General features: G+C 44.0%; 1 protein-coding gene across 1 annotated transcript in view; it reads left to right on the top strand.

Moving 5' to 3' along the window:
• LOC130305618 (tensin-1-like) overlaps nucleotides 1-16,367 on the top strand; it is a gene marked incomplete at its 3' end in the record, with an annotated part of 94,177 nt that extends 77,810 nt beyond the window's left edge. The window contains exons 3-7 of the mRNA XM_056552013.1: nucleotides 6,751-6,800; nucleotides 7,128-7,299; nucleotides 7,380-7,430; nucleotides 15,994-16,116; nucleotides 16,303-16,367. Of these exons, the coding sequence (XP_056407988.1) occupies nucleotides 7,141-7,299; nucleotides 7,380-7,430; nucleotides 15,994-16,116; nucleotides 16,303-16,367 (398 nt within the window). The remainder of the gene's footprint in view (nucleotides 1-6,750; nucleotides 6,801-7,127; nucleotides 7,300-7,379; nucleotides 7,431-15,993; nucleotides 16,117-16,302) is intronic.
• Nucleotides 16,368-17,500: the final 1,133 nt, after the last annotated feature.

Genomic DNA, 17,500 nt, shown 5'->3' with positions numbered 1-17,500 from the left:
TCATATCTATCTAGCTCATATCTATCTATCTCTCATATCTATCTATCTCATATCTATCTATCTATCTATCTCTCATATCTATCTATCTCATATCTATCTATCTATCTATCTATCTCATATCTATCTATCTATCTCATATCTATCTATCTATCTATCTATCTCATGTCTATCTATCTCATTTCTATCTATCTCATGTCTATCTATCTCATATCTATCTATCTCATATCTATCTATCTATCTCATATCTATATATCTTGTATCTATCTATCTCATATCTATCTATCAATCTGTCTATCTATTCTATCTCATATCTATCTATCTCATATCTATCTCATATCTATCTATCTATTTCATGTCTATCTCATATCTATCTATCTCATATCTATCTATCTCATATCTATCTATCTCATGTCTATCTATCTATCTATCTATCTATCTCATATCTATCTATCTATCTCATATCTATCTATCTCATATCTATCTATCTATCTCATATCTACCTATCTCATGTCTATCTATCTATCTATCTCATATCTATCTATCTATCTCATATCTATCTATCTCATATCTATCTATCTATCTCATATCTATCTATCTCATATCTATCTATCTATCTATCTCATATCTATCTATCTATCTCATATCTATCTATCTCATATCTATCTATCTCATATCTATCTCATATCTATCTATCTCATATCTATCTATCTCATGTCTATCTATCTATCTATCTATCTATCTCATATCTATCTATCTATCTCATATCTATCTATCTATCTATCTCATATCTAATAATTATCATACAAAGCAGCACCTCCTCGTATCCAGGTGATTGGGTGCAAGCCCTTGAACCTCGGTGCTCCGGTCCTCTTTAGATATAAATGGATATAGGCAGCACACCAAAATGGGTGAAAAAAGTAAGTGCTTTTATTCCAAGGAGAATTGACAACGTTTCAGCGATCTCTCACCGCCATTTTCAAGTCACTTGAAAATGGCGGTGAGAGATCGCTGAAACGTTGTCAATTCTCCTTGGAATAAAAGCACTTACTTTTTTCACCCATTTTGGTGTGCTGCCTATATCCATTTATATCTCATATCTATCTATCTCATATCTATCTCATATCTATCTATCTCATATCTATCTCATATCTATCTATCTCATATCTATCTATCTCATATCTATCTATCTCATATCTATCTCATATCTATCTCATATCTATCTATCTATCTATCTATCTATCTCATATCTATCTATCTATCTATCTATCTCATATCTATCTATCTATCTATCTATCTCATATCTATCTATCTATCTATCTCATATCTATCTCATATCTATCTCATATCTATCTATCTCATATCTATCTATCTCATATCTATCTATCTCATATCTATCTATCTCATATCTATCTATCTATCTCATATCTATCTCATATCTATCTCACATCTATCTATCTCATATCTATCTATCTCATATCTATCTATCTCATATCTATCTATCTCATATCTATCTCATATCTATCTCATATCTATCTATCTCATATCTATCTATCTCATATCTATCTATCTCATATCTATCTATCTCATATCTATCTATCTCATATCTATCTATCTCATATCTATCTCATATCTATCTATCTCATATCTATCTATCTATCTATTATCTTCTCAGTCTGTTGAGGATCTGCCCAACAAATTCTATACTGTATTGACATTTCCTAAGAATCTATGCGCCATCCATGCTGGGAGTTGTAGTTGATTGTAGTATTTGAATCTTCCAGATTACCCAGAAGCAAATAAAATAAAAAGCTCTGAAATAACATGTTTCCAGTTTGATAGGTGATTTCTCTTTTGATCCTTTCTTGACTTTTTTAAGCAGTTAAAGGGATCTTGTGTTTAGGACAATGAGAAGGCCTTTTGCTTTAATCATAAAAATTCTTTAAGACTCTGGAATTTTCTTGCACATTTTCCGGCTGATTGCAGAAATATCCGAAATGTCTTGGTGTTGCGATGTGTAAGCGTGACGGTCCGGGCAGGAAAGAGTTACTGGGGCAGCTGATAAGAGCCTGATCCTCCGCTACAGGGAGGAGACGCGCTGCCCTCGCCTTACAGTCACGACCCAAAACTTTCCTATTTACTGCAATAAGAATGGCGCCCCTGATGTGATGCGAGCGGTGGGGTACCGGGCAGAGGGGGCTTCATTGGGATTGTGAGTTTTGGACATCGCAGCCATGAAGTCCTGGAAGCTGCTGGTGAGGACCTTCAGCCTTTCGCAGGTAAGTCTTCCGTAAAACGCGATCATGTGATCAGTGGTGATATGCAGGCGGTGCTCGGAGCCGGAGGACATCCTAGAATTACACCTTTGAGAAGATTGCTGCTTGCTGTATGTGAACAGACGACTGCAAGTGGACAAGTGGTCCTGACATAAACCTTTACACATCTGAGGGTTTGTTACATTTGTGACCTGTGAGGATAAGGGTTCACACCACGCTTTGTTAACTACGGTTCCCGTATACGGCTGGGAGGAGGGGGGCGGGGCTTAATCGCGGCAGCCGTATTCAGGAACTGTATTTAATGCATGTCTATGAGCCGACCGGAGTGAACCGCAGCCTCCGGTCGGCTTCGTTTTCGGCCGTATGCGGTTTCCCGACCGCAGGAAAAAGGCGGTCGACCGGTCGGCTCATAGACATACATTAAATACGGTTCCCGAATACGGCTGAGTGCGGGCGCCGCAATTAAGCCCCGCCCCCTCCTCCCGGACGTATACGGGAACCGTAGTTAACAAAACGTGGTGTGAACCCAGCTCCAACATTTCCCTTAAACCCTTTCTCCTTATAGTTTATTATGGAGTCTGGGCTGACACATTGTAGAGGACAGGACCTGATAGCAGAGGAACGCCATGGATCTGAACAGCAATGGTTTCATCCTCTGAAAGCAAGCAGAGACCTTGAAATTGTTGTGAATTGCAATAGAATGCAGAAACATGTGGAACTATTATATAAGTGATAAAACTTTATGTACACAAGACTGGACGACACTCCAGGGATCTGTTGGGGTCTATTCTCAGCGAGACCCCCCAGCGTCACATCTCGGAGGGAATCGCTGTTCTTCTGTATCCAGCGCTGGTTCTGCACATGACGCGACAATGTCGCCTTCCTGGCCCTGGAGCTGACACTCTGCTTGTTTGTAGTCATTAATTATATATACACAATAATCTGACTGATAAAATGAGTTAAATATTGTCACAAGGAGCCTAAAATTCCTATCTATCTCATATCTATCTCATATATATCTACTGTATCTATCTCATATCTATCTATCTCATATATATCTACTGCATCTATCTCATATCTATATATCTCATATCTATCTACTGCATCTATCTCATATCTATCTACTGCATCTATCTCATATCTATCTACTGTATCTATCTCATATCTATCTATCTACTGTATCTATCTCATATCTATCTATCTCATATCTATCTATCTACTGTATCTATCTCATATCTATCTATCTCATATCTATCTATCTCATATCTATCTATCTACTGTATCTATCTCATATCTATCTATCTATCTATCTATCTACTGTATCTATCTCATATCTATCTATCTCATATCTATCTATCTCATATCTATCTCATATCTATCTATCTACTGTATCTATCTCATATCTATCTATCTACTGTATCTATCTCATATCTATCTATCTATCTCATATCTATCTATCTATCTATCTCATATCTATCTCATATCTATTTATCTCATATCTATCTATCTATCTCATATCTATCTCATATCTATCTCACATCTATCTACTGTATCTATCTATCTATCTCATCTCTTATCTTTCTATCTCTCTTCCCAGTGTGCCCCAAATGTTTATTTTGAGCTCCTTCTTCATACATAGGTGACCACTAGGGGGCGTCCTGCCTTGTGGGGGTATCATTGTGTCATACATAGATGACCACTAGGGGGCGTCCTGCCATGTGGGGGTATCATTGTGTCATACATAGGTGACCACTAGGGGGCGTCCTGCCATGTGGGGGTATCATTGTGTCATACATAGGTGACCACTAGGGGGCGTCCTGCCTTGTGGGGGTATCATTGTGTCATACATAGGTGAACACTAGGGGGCGTCCTGCCTTGTGGGGGTATCATTGTGTCATACATAGGTGACCACTAGGGGGCGTCCTGCCTTGTGGGGGTATCATTGTGTCATACATAGGTGAACACTAGGGGGCGTCCTGCCTTGTGGGGGTATCATTGTGTCATACATAGGTGACCACTAGGGGGCGTCCTGCCTTGTGGGGGTATCATTGTGTCATACATAGGTGAACACTAGGGGGCGTCCTGCCTTGTGGGGGTATCATTGTGTCATACATAGGTGACCACTAGGGGGCGTCCTGCCTTGTGGGGTATCATTGTGTCATACATAGGTGAACACTAGGGGGCGTCCTGCCTTGTGGGGTATCATTGTGTCATACATAGGTGAACACTAGGGGGCGTCCTGCCTTGTGGGGGTATCATTGTGTCATACATAGGTGAACACTAGGGGGCGTCCTGCCTTGTGGGGTATCATTGTGTCATACATAGGTGACCACTAGGGGGCGTCCTGCCTTGTGGGGGTATCATTGTGTCATACATAGGTGAACACTAGGGGGCGTCCTGCCTTGTGGGGGTATCATTGTGTCATACATAGGTGAACACTAGGGGGCGTCCTGCCTTGTGGGGGTATCATTGTGTCATACATAGGTGAACACTAGGGGGCGTCCTGCCTTGTGGGGGTATCATTGTGTCATACATAGGTGACCACTAGGGGGCGTCCTGCCTTGTGGGGGTATCATTGTGTCATACATAGGTGACCACTAGGGGGCGTCCTGCCTTGTGGGGGTATCATTGTGTCATACATAGGTGACCACTAGGGGGCGTCCTGCCTTGTGGGGGTATCATTGTGTCATACATAGGTGACCACTAGGGGGCGTCCTGCCTTGTGGGGGTATCATTGTGTCATACATAGGTGACCACTAGGGGGCGTCCTGCCTTGTGGGGGTATCATTGTGTCATACATAGGTGACCACTAGGGGGCGTCCTGCCTTGTGGGGGTATCATTGTGTCATACATAGGTGAACACTAGGGGGCGTCCTGCCTTGTGGGGGTATCATTGTGTCATACATAGGTGAACACTAGGGGGCGTCCTGCCTTGTGGGGGTATCATTGTGTCATACATAGGTGAACACTAGGGGGCGTCCTGCCTTGTGGGGGTATCATTGTGTCATACATAGGTGACCACTAGGGGGCGTCCTGCCTTGTGGGGGTATCATTGTGTCATACATAGGTGAACACTAGGGGGCGTCCTGCCTTGTGGGGTATCATTGTGTCATACATAGGTGACCACTAGGGGGCGTCCTGCCTTGTGGGGGTATCATTGTGTCATACATAGGTGAACACTAGGGGGCGTCCTGCCTTGTGGGGGTATCATTGTGTCATACATAGGTGAACACTAGGGGGCGTCCTGCCTTGTGGGGGTATCATTGTGTCATACATAGGTGAACACTAGGGGGCGTCCTGCCTTGTGGGGGTATCATTGTGTCATACATAGGTGACCACTAGGGGGCGTCCTGCCTTGTGGGGGTATCATTGTGTCATACATAGGTGACCACTAGGGGGCGTTCTGCCTTGTGGGGGTATCATTGTGTCATACATAGGTGACCACTAGGGGGCGTCCTGCCTTGTGGGGGTATCATTGTGTCATACATAGGTGACCACTAGGGGGCGTCCTGCCTTGTGGGGGTATCATTGTGTCATACATAGGTGACCACTAGGGGGCGTCCTGCCTTGTGGGGGTATCATTGTGTCATACATAGGTGACCACTAGGGGGCGTCCTGCCTTGTGGGGGTATCATTGTGTCATACATAGGTGAACACTAGGGGGCGTCCTGCCTTGTGGGGGTATCATTGTGTCATACATAGGTGAACACTAGGGGGCGTCCTGCCTTGTGGGGGTATCATTGTGTCATACATAGGTGAACACTAGGGGGCGTCCTGCCTTGTGGGGGTATCATTGTGTCATACATAGGTGACCACTAGGGGGCGTCCTGCCTTGTGGGGGTATCATTGTGTCATACATAGGTGAACACTAGGGGGCGTCCTGCCTTGTGGGGGTATCATTGTGTCATACATAGGTGAACACTAGGGGGCGTCCTGCCTTGTGGGGGTATCATTGTGTCATACATAGGTGACCACTAGGGGGCGTCCTGCCTTGTGGGGGTATCATTGTGTCATACATAGGTGAACACTAGGGGGCGTCCTGCCTTGTGGGGGTATCATTGTGTCATACATAGGTGAACACTAGGGGGCGTCCTGCCTTGTGGGGGTATCATTGTGTCATACATAGGTGACCACTAGGGGGCGTCCTGCCTTGTGGGGGTATCATTGTGTCATACATAGGTGAACACTAGGGGGCGTCCTGCCTTGTGGGGGTATCATTGTGTCATACATAGGTGAACACTAGGGGGCGTCCTGCCTTGTGGGGGTATCATTGTGTCATACATAGGTGAACACTAGGGGGCGTCCTGCCTTGTGGGGGTATCATTGTGTCATACATAGGTGACCACTAGGGGGCGTCCTGCCTTGTGGGGGTATCATTGTGTCTGTGGCCCTTATCCCTTGTGCACACTGTGGAGGTGACAGATTTCCTGCAGGTATCATCAGCCGAGTATTAACCCTCTGTGTGTTATCTCCGCAGGGCTCCACCAAGTCCTCCAGAAGTAGCCTGTCCCGCCGCCGCCCATCCAGGTGAGGAGCAGAGCTGTATTTGTAGGACGTTCTCCCGTATGAATAGTGTCCTGTCATCTGGCTCTCCCCGAGTACAGAACGCAGGGTGAGGCCGTCACATATCTCTCCTCCCATGTGACACCATAATATCCAGTGTCCTCCGGAGGACCCAACCTCAGGAGAGTCAAAGCCTTAAGATGCAGCACGTCGTCCCCACGCCATGTCTTGTATTCTGAGCGGTTATAGGGATCGGCTCTATGTACCGGAATCACACACAATATGAGGGAATATGTCCTGGTGGGATAGAGGGAGATCTCCGATCCTCAGCGTCCGCTCTTCTTCCTGCAGGAGCTTCAGTTTGATGCACAACATGGAGGACAGCTGTGAGCTGGATCTCACCTACATCACCGAGCGCATCATCTCCGTCACCTTCTCCGCAGGGACAGAAGAGGCCAACTTCTCCAGGAACCTCAAGGAGGTGGCACATATGCTGAAGTCCAAACATGGGGACAACTACCTGGTGAGATGTCCTGCAGATGGCGCTGCTCATCCTGGACTCCGCCATTCTCTTACTCTATAATCTTCTTCCTTCTCTTCCAGATCTTCAATCTGTCTGAGAGAAGACATGACATCAGCAAGTTACATTCTAAGGTAAAAGATGGCGGCCGAAACACCAGACTATGCTGGATATAGAGGCGGATGGGTGAAGCTTGTGCCTCATTGGATTGCATGTAGAGGCCAACATAACAGCAGGAGGTCACATGGGTGTATAATATAGATGGAGGCTGATTATATAGGAGGATGGGGGAGGTCACATGGGTTTATAATATAGATGGAGGCTGATTATATAGGAGGATGGGGGAGGTCACATGGGCTTATAATATCGATGGAGGCTGATTATATAGGAGGATGGGGGAGGTCACATGGGTTTATAATATAGATGGAGGCTGATTATATAGGAGGATGGGGGAGGTCACATGGGCTTATAATATCGATGGAGGCTGATTATATAGGAGGATGGGGGAGGTCACATGGGTTTATAATATAGATGGAGGCTGATTATATAGGAGGATGGGGGAGGTCACATGGGCTTATAATATAGATGGAGGCTGATTATATAGGAGGATGGGGGAGGTCACATGGGCTTATAATATAGATGGAGGCTGATTATATAGGAGGATGATGAGGTCACATGGGTGTATAATATAGATGGAGGCTGATTATATAGGAGGATGGGGGAGGTCACATGGGCTTATAATATCGATGGAGGCTGATTATATAGGAGGATGATGAGGTCACATGGGTGTATAATATAGATGGAGGCTGATTATATAGGAGGATGGTGGAGGTCACATGGGCTTATAATATAGATGGAGGCTGATTATATAGGAGGATGGGGGAGGTCACATGGGTGTATAATATAGATGGAGGCTGTGATTATATAGGAGGATGATGAGGTCACATGGATTTATAATATAGATGGAGGCTGATTATATAGGAGGATGATGGAGGTCACATGGGCTTATAATATCGATGGAGGCTGATTATATAGGAGGATGGGGGAGGTCACATCGGTGTATAATATAGATGGAGGCTGATTATATAGGAGGATGGGGGAGGTCACATGGGTGTATAATATAGATGGAGGCTGTGATTATATAGGAGGATGGGGAGGTCACATGGGTTTATAATATAGATGGAGGCTGTGATTATATAGGAGGATGGGGGAGGTCACATGGGTTTATAATATAGATGGAGGCTGTGATTATATAGGAGGATGGGGGAGGTCACATGGGCTTATAATATAGATGGAGGCTGATTATATAGGAGGATGGGGGAGGTCACATGGGTTTATAATATAGATGGAGGCTGATTATATAGGAGGATGGGGGAGGTCACATGGGTTTATAATATAGATGGAGGCTGTGATTATATAGGAGGAGGAGGAGGTCACATGGGCTTATAATATCGATGGAGGCTGATTATATAGGAGGATGGGGGAGGTCACATGGGTTTATAATATAGATGGAGGCTGTGATTATATAGGAGGAGGAGGAGGTCACATGGGCTTATAATATAGATGGAGGCTGATTATATAGGAGGATGGGGGAGGTCACATGGGCTTATAATATCGATGGAGGCTGATTATATAGGAGGATGGGGGAGGTCACATGGGTTTATAATATAGATGGAGGCTGTGATTATATAGGAGGATGGGGGAGGTCACATGGGTTTATAATATAGATGGAGGCTGATTATATAGGAGGATGGGGGAGGTCACATGGGCTTATAATATAGATGGAGGCTGATTATATAGGAGGATGGGGGAGGTCACATGGGTGTATAATATAGATGGAGGCTGTGATTATATAGGAGGATGGGGGAGGTCACATGGGTGTATAATATAGATGGAGGCTGATTATATAGGAGGATGGGGGAGGTCACATGGGCTTATAATATAGATGGAGGCTGTGATTATATAGGAGGATGGGGGAGGTCACATGGGTGTATAATATAGATGGAGGCTGATTATATAGGAGGATGGGGGAGGTCATATGGGTGTATAATATAGATGGAGGCTGATTATATAGGAGGATGATGGAGGTCACATGGGTGTATAATATAGATGGAGGCTGATTATATAGGAGGATGGGGGAGGTCACATGGGTTTATAATATAGATGGAGGCTGATTATATAGGAGGAGGAGGAGGTCACATGGGTGTATAATATAGATGGAGGCTGATTATATAGGAGGATGGGGGAGGTCACATGGGTTTATAATATAGATGGAGGCTGATTATATAGGAGGAGGAGGAGGTCACATGGGTGTATAATATAGATGGAGGCTGATTATATAGGAGGATGGGGGAGGTCACATGGGTTTATAATATAGATGGAGGCTGATTATATAGGAGGATGGGGGAGGTCACATGGGTGTATAATATAGATGGAGGCTGATTATATAGGAGGATGATGGAGGTCACATGGGCTTATAATATAGATGGAGGCTGATTATATAGGAGGATGATGGAGGTCACATGGGCTTATAATATAGATGGAGGCTGATTATATAGGAGGATGGGGGAGGTCACATGGGTGTATAATATAGATGGAGGCTGTGATTATATAGGAGGATGGGGGAGGTCACATGGGCTTATAATATAGATGGAGGCTGTGATTATATAGGAGGATGGGGGAGGTCACATGGATTTATAATATCGATGGAGGCTGATTATATAGGAGGATGGGGGAGGTCACATGGGTGTATAATATAGATGGAGGCTGTGATTATATAGGAGGATGGGGGAGGTCACATGGGTTTATAATATAGATGGAGGCTGATTATATAGGAGGATGGGGGAGGTCACATGGGCTTATAATATAGATGGAGGCTGTGATTATATAGGAGGATGGGGGAGGTCACATGGGTGTATAATATAGATGGAGGCTGTGATTATATAGGAGGATGATGAGGTCACATGGGTTTATAATATAGATGGAGGCTGTGATTATATAGGAGGATGATGAGGTCACATGGGTGTATAATATAGATGGAGGCTGATTATATAGGAGGATGATGAGGTCACATGGGTGTATAATATAGATGGAGGCTGATTATATAGGAGGATGGGGAGGTCACATGGGCTTATAATATCGATGGAGGCTGATTATATAGGAGGATGGGGGAGGTCACATGGGCTTATAATATAGATGGAGGCTGTGATTATATAGGAGGAGGATGAGGTCACATGGGCTTATAATATAGATGGAGGCTGATTATATAGGAGGATGGTGGAGGTCACATGGGTTTATAATATAGATGGAGGCTGATTATATAGGAGGATGGGGGAGGTCACATGGGTGTATAATATCGATGGAGGCTGATTATATAGGAGGATGGGGGAGGTCACATGGGTTTATAATATAGATGGAGGCTGTGATTATATAGGAGGATGATGGAGGCTGTGATCATATAGGAGGATGATGGAGGCTGTGATCATATAGGAGGAGGATGGAGGCTGTGATCATATAGGAGGATGATGGAGGCTGTGATTATAGAGGAGGATGATGGAGGCTGTGATCATATAGGATGGTGGAGGCTGTGATCATATAGGAGGATGGTGGAGGCTGTGATTATATAGAAGGATGATGGAGGATGTGATCATATAGGAGGATGATGGAGGCTGTGATTATATAGGAGGATGGTGGAGGCTGTGATCATATAGGATGGTGGAGGCTGTGATCATATAGGAGGATGATGGAGGCTGTGATCATATAGGAGGATGATGGAGGCTGTGATCATATAGGAGGATGATGGAGGCTGATTATATAGGAGGATGATGGAGGCTGTGATCATAAAGGAGGAGGATGGAGGCTGATTATATAGGAGGATGATGGAGGCTGTGATCATATAGGAGGATGATGGAGGCTGTAATTATATAGGAGGATGATGGAGGCTGTGATTATAGAGGAGGATGATGGAGGCTGTGATCATATAGGAGGATGGTGGAGGCTGTGATTATATAGGATGGTGGAGGCTGTGATCATATAGGAGGATGATGGAGGCTGTGATTATATAGGAGGATGATGGAGGCTGTGATCATATAGGAGGATGGTGGAGGCTGTGATCATATAGGAGGATGATGGAGGCTGTGATCATATAGGAGGATGATGGAGGCTGTGATTATATAGGAGGATGATGGAGGCTGATTATATAGGAGGATGATGGAGGCTGTGATCATATAGGAGGAGGATGGAGGCTGATTATATAGGAGGATGATGGAGGCTGATTATATAGGAGGATGATGGAGGCTGTGATCATATAGGATGGTGGAGGCTGTGATTATATAGGAGGATGGTGGAGGCTGTGATTATATAGGAGGATGATGGAGGCTGTGATCATACAGGAGGATGATGGAGGCTGTGATCATATAGGAGGATGATGGAGGCTGTGATCATATAGGAGGATGATGGAGGCTGTGATTATATAGGAGGATGATGGAGGCTGTGATCATATAGGAGGATGATGGAGGCTGTGATTATAGAGGAGGATGATGGAGGCTGTGATCATATAGGAGGATGATGGAGGCTGTGATTATAGAGGAGGATGATGGAGGCTGTGATCATATAGGAGGATGATGGAGGCTCTGATTATATAGGAGGATGGTGGAGGCTGTGATCATATAGGATGGTTTAGGCTGTGATCATATAGGAGGATGATGGAGGCTGTGATTATATAGGAGGATGATGGAGGCTGTGATTATATAGGAGGATGATGGAGGCTGTGATTATATAGGAGGATGATGGAGGCTGTGATCATATAGGAGGATGGTGGAGGCTGTGATTATATAGGAGGATGATGGAGGCTGTGATCATATAGGAGGATGATGGAGGCTGTGACAATATAGGAGGATGATGGAGGCTGTGACAATATAGGAGGATGATGGAGGCTGTGACAATATAGAAGGATGATGGAGGCTGTGATTATACAGGAGGATGATGGAGGCTGTGACAATATAGGAGGATGATGGAGGCTGTGACAATATAGGAGGATGATGGAGGCTGTGACAATATAGAAGGATGATGGAGGCTGTGATCATATAGGAGGATGATGGAGGCTGTGATCATATAGGAGGATGATGGAGGCTGTGACTATATAGGAGGATGATGGAGGCTGTGATCATATAGGAGGATGATGGAGGCTGTGATTATATAGGAGGATGATGGAGGCTGTGACAATATAGGAGGATGATGGAGGCTGTGACAATATAGGAGGATGATGGAGGCTGTAATTATATAGGAGGATGATGGAGGCTGTGATTATAGAGGAGGATGATGGAGGCTGTGACAATATAGGAGGATGATGGAGGCTGTGACAATATAGGAGGATGATGGAGGCTGTGATCATATAGGAGGATGATGGAGGCTGTGACAATATAGGAGGATGATGGAGGCTGTGACAATATAGGAGGATGATGGAGGCTGTGACAATATAGGAGGATGATGGAGGCTGTGACAATATAGGAGGATGATGGAGGCTGTGACAATATAGGAGGATGATGGAGGCTGTGACAATATAGGAGGATGATGGAGGCTGTGACAATATAGGAGGATGATGGAGGCTGTGACAATATAGGAGGATGATGGAGGCTGTGACAATATAGAAGGATGATGGAGGCTGTGACAATATAGAAGGATGATGGAGGCTGTGATTATACAGGAGGATGATGGAGGCTGTGACAATATAGGAGGATGATGGAGGCTGTGACAATATAGGAGGATGATGGAGGCTGTGACAATATAGGAGGATGATGGAGGCTGTGATCATATAGGAGGATGATGGAGGCTGTGATCATATAGGAGGATGATGGAGGCTGTGATCATATAGGAGGATGATGGAGGCTGTGATCATATAGGAGGATGATGGAGGCTGTGATCATATAGGAGGATGATGGAGGCTGTGATCATATAGGAGGATGATGGAGGCTGTGATCATATAGGAGGATGATGGAGGCTGTGACAATATAGGAGGATGATGGAGGCTGTGATCATATAGGAGGATGATGGAGGCTGTGATCATATAGGAGGATGATGGAGGCTGTGATCATATAGGAGGATGATGGAGGCTGTGACAATATAGGAGGATGATGGAGGCTGTGACAATATAGGAGGATGATGGAGGCTGTGACAATATAGGAGGAGGATGGAGGCTGTGACAATATAGAAGGATGATGGAGGCTGTGACAATATAGGAGGATGATGGAGGCTGTGACAATATAGGAGGATGATGGAGGCTGTGACAATATAGGAGGATGATGGAGGCTGTGACAATATAGGAGGATGATGGAGGCTGTGACAATATAGGAGGAGGATGGAGGCTGTGACAATATAGAAGGATGATGGAGGCTGTGACAATATAGGAGGATGATGGAGGCTGTGACAATATAGAAGGATGATGGAGGCTGTGACAATATAGGAGGATGATGGAGGCTGTGACAATATAGAAGGATGATGGAGGCTGTGACAATATAGGAGGATGATGGAGGCTGTGACAATATAGGAGGATGGTGGAGGCTGTGACAATATAGGAGGATGATGGAGGCTGTGACAATATAGGAGGATGGTGGAGGCTGTGACAATATAGAAGGATGATGGAGGCTGTGACTATATAGGAGGATGATGGAGGCTGTGATCATATAGGAGGATGATGGAGGCTGTGATCATATAGGAGGATGATGGAGGCTGTGACAATATAGGAGGATGATGGAGGCTGTGACAATTTAGGAGGATGATGGAGGCTGTAATTATATAGGAGGATGATGGAGGCTGTGATTATAGAGGAGGATGATGGAGGCTGTGACAATATAGGAGGATGATGGAGGCTGTGACAATATAGGAGGATGATGGAGGCTGTGACAATATAGAAGGATGATGGAGGCTGTGACAATATAGGAGGATGATGGAGGCTGTGACAATATAGAAGGATGATGGAGGCTGTGACAATATAGGAGGATGATGGAGGCTGTGACAATATAGGAGGATGGTGGAGGCTGTGACAATATAGGAGGATGATGGAGGCTGTGACAATATAGGAGGATGGTGGAGGCTGTGACAATATAGAAGGATGATGGAGGCTGTGACTATATAGGAGGATGATGGAGGCTGTGATCATATAGGAGGATGATGGAGGCTGTGATCATATAGGAGGATGATGGAGGCTGTGACAATATAGGAGGATGATGGAGGCTGTGACAATTTAGGAGGATGATGGAGGCTGTAATTATATAGGAGGATGATGGAGGCTGTGATTATAGAGGAGGATGATGGAGGCTGTGACAATATAGGAGGATGATGGAGGCTGTGACAATATAGGAGGATGATGGAGGCTGTGACAATATAGGAGGATGATGGAGGCTGTGACAATATAGGAGGATGATGGAGGCTGTGACAATATAGGAGGATGATGGAGGCTGTGACTATATAGGAGGATGATGGAGGCTGTGACTATATAGGAGGATGATGGAGGCTGTGACAATATAGGAGGATGATGGAGGCTGTGACAATATAGGAGGATGATGGAGGCTGTGACAATATAGGAGGATGATGGAGGCTGTGACAATATAGGAGGATGATGGAGGCTGTGACAATATAGGAGGATGATGGAGGCTGTGACAATATAGGAGGATGATGGAGGCTGTGACAATATAGGAGGAGGATGGAGGCTGTGACAATATAGAAGGATGATGGAGGCTGTGACAATATAGGAGGATGATGGAGGCTGTGATCATATAGGAGGATGATGGAGGCTGTGATCATATAGGAGGATGATGGAGGCTGTGATCATATAGAAGGATGATGGAGGCTGTGACTATATAGGATGATGGAGGCTGTGACAATATAGGAGGATGATGGAGGCTGTGATCATATAGGAGGATGATGGAGGCTGTGACAATATAGAAGGATGATGGAGGCTGTGATCATATAGAAGGATGATGGAGGCTGTGACTATATAGGATGATGGAGGCTGTGACAATATAGAAGGATGATGGAGGCTGTGATCATATAGGAGGATGATGGAGGCTGTGATCATATAGGAGGATGATGGAGGCTGTGACAATATAGAAGGATGATGGAGGCTGTGACAATATAGGAGGATGATGGAGGCTGTGATCATATAGGAGGATGATGGAGGCTGTGACAATATAGAAGGATGATGGAGGCTGTGACTATATAGGATGATGGAGGCTGTGACAATATAGGAGGATGATGGAGGCTGATTATATAGGAGGATGATGGAGGCTGTGACAATATAGAAGGATGGTGGAGGCTGTGACAATATAGGAGGATGATGGAGGCTGTGACTATATAGGAGGGTGATGGAGGCTGTGACAATATAGAAGGATGATGGAGGCTGTGATCATATAGGAGGATGATGGAGGCTGTGATCATATAGGAGGATGATGGAGGCTGTGACAATATAGGAGGATGATGGAGGCTGTGACAATATAGGAGGATGATGGAGGCTGTGACAATATAGGAGGATGATGGAGGCTGTGACAATATAGGAGGATGATGGAGGCTGTGACAATATAGGAGGATGATGGAGGCTGTGATCATATAGGAGGATGATGGAGGCTGTGATCATATAGGAGGATGATGGAGGCTGTGACTATATAGGAGGGTTGTATCTCTATCATTACTGTGACATCTCAGGTGCTGGATTTCGGGTGGCCGGACCTCCACGCCCCCGCACTGGAGAAGGTCTGCAGCATCTGTAAAGCGATGGACACCTGGCTGAACGCAGATCCGCACAACGTGGTCGTCATCCACAATAAGGTGAGTGCGGCTCCTCCATTACACCTCAGATCTATTCCTGTAACCGCTCAGAGGAGAAGAATGTACGGAGGTCGGGATCAGTCACAACAAGTCACCTACAGGAGAACGAGACCCAAATCCAGACAAGATGGGAACTAAAATATATTTCATATGGATTCTGCAACTGATGTGTTTGTTTTATTTCAGGGCAACCGTGGACGGACTGGTGTGGTTGTTGCAGCGTATATGCATTACAGCAATATATCCGCCAGGTATGCCCAGGATATACCACCATCACTATATACAGGAGATATATAACTTATACCAGCTGTGCATATATATATATACAGTATATACCCGGTTATACCAGCATGGTCCATATCACTATATACAGGAGATATATAACTTATACCAGCTGTGCATATATATACAGTATATACCAGATTATACCAGCATGGTCCATATCACTATATACAGGAGATATATAACTTATACCAGCTGTACATATATATATTATATACAGTATATACCAGGTTATACCAGCATGGTCCATATCACTATATACAGGAGATATATAACTTATACCAGCTGTACATATATATTATATACAGTATATACCAGGTTATACCAGCATGGTCTATATCACTATATACAGGAAATATATAACTTATACCAGCTGTGCATATATATTATATACAGTATATACCAGGTTATACCAGCATGGTCCATATCACTATATACAGGAGATATATAACTTATACCAGCTGTACATATATATTATATACAGTATATACCAGGTTATACCAGCATGGTCCATATCCCTATATACAGGAGATATATCACTTATACCAGCTGTGCATATATATTATATACAGTATATACCAGGTTATACCAGCATGGTCCATATCACTATATACAGGATATATATAACTTATACCAGCTGTACATATATATTATATACAGTATATACCCAGGTTATACCAGCATGGTCCAAATCACTATATACAGTATATATAACTTATACCAGCTGTACATATATATTATATACAGTATATACCAGGTTATACCAGCATGGTCCATATCACTATATACAGGAGATATATAACTTATACCAGCTGTACATATATATTATATACAGTATATACCAGGTTATACCAGCATGGTCCATATCACTATATACAGGAGATATATAACTTATACCAGCTGTACATATATATTATATACAGTATATACCAGGTTATACCAGCATGGTCCATATCACTATATACAGGAGATATATAACTTATACCAGCTGTACATATATATTATATACAGTATATACCAGGTTATACCAGCATGGTCCATATCACTATATACAGGAGATATATAACTTATACCAGCTGTACATATATATTATATACAGTAT

The sequence above is a fragment of the Hyla sarda genome, unplaced genomic scaffold (assembly GCF_029499605.1).
Source record: "Hyla sarda isolate aHylSar1 unplaced genomic scaffold, aHylSar1.hap1 scaffold_1327, whole genome shotgun sequence".
Taxonomy (NCBI): domain Eukaryota; kingdom Metazoa; phylum Chordata; class Amphibia; order Anura; family Hylidae; genus Hyla; species Hyla sarda.
Note: the sequence above shows the minus strand (reverse complement) of the source record. Positions and strands in the feature narration are given on the sequence as shown.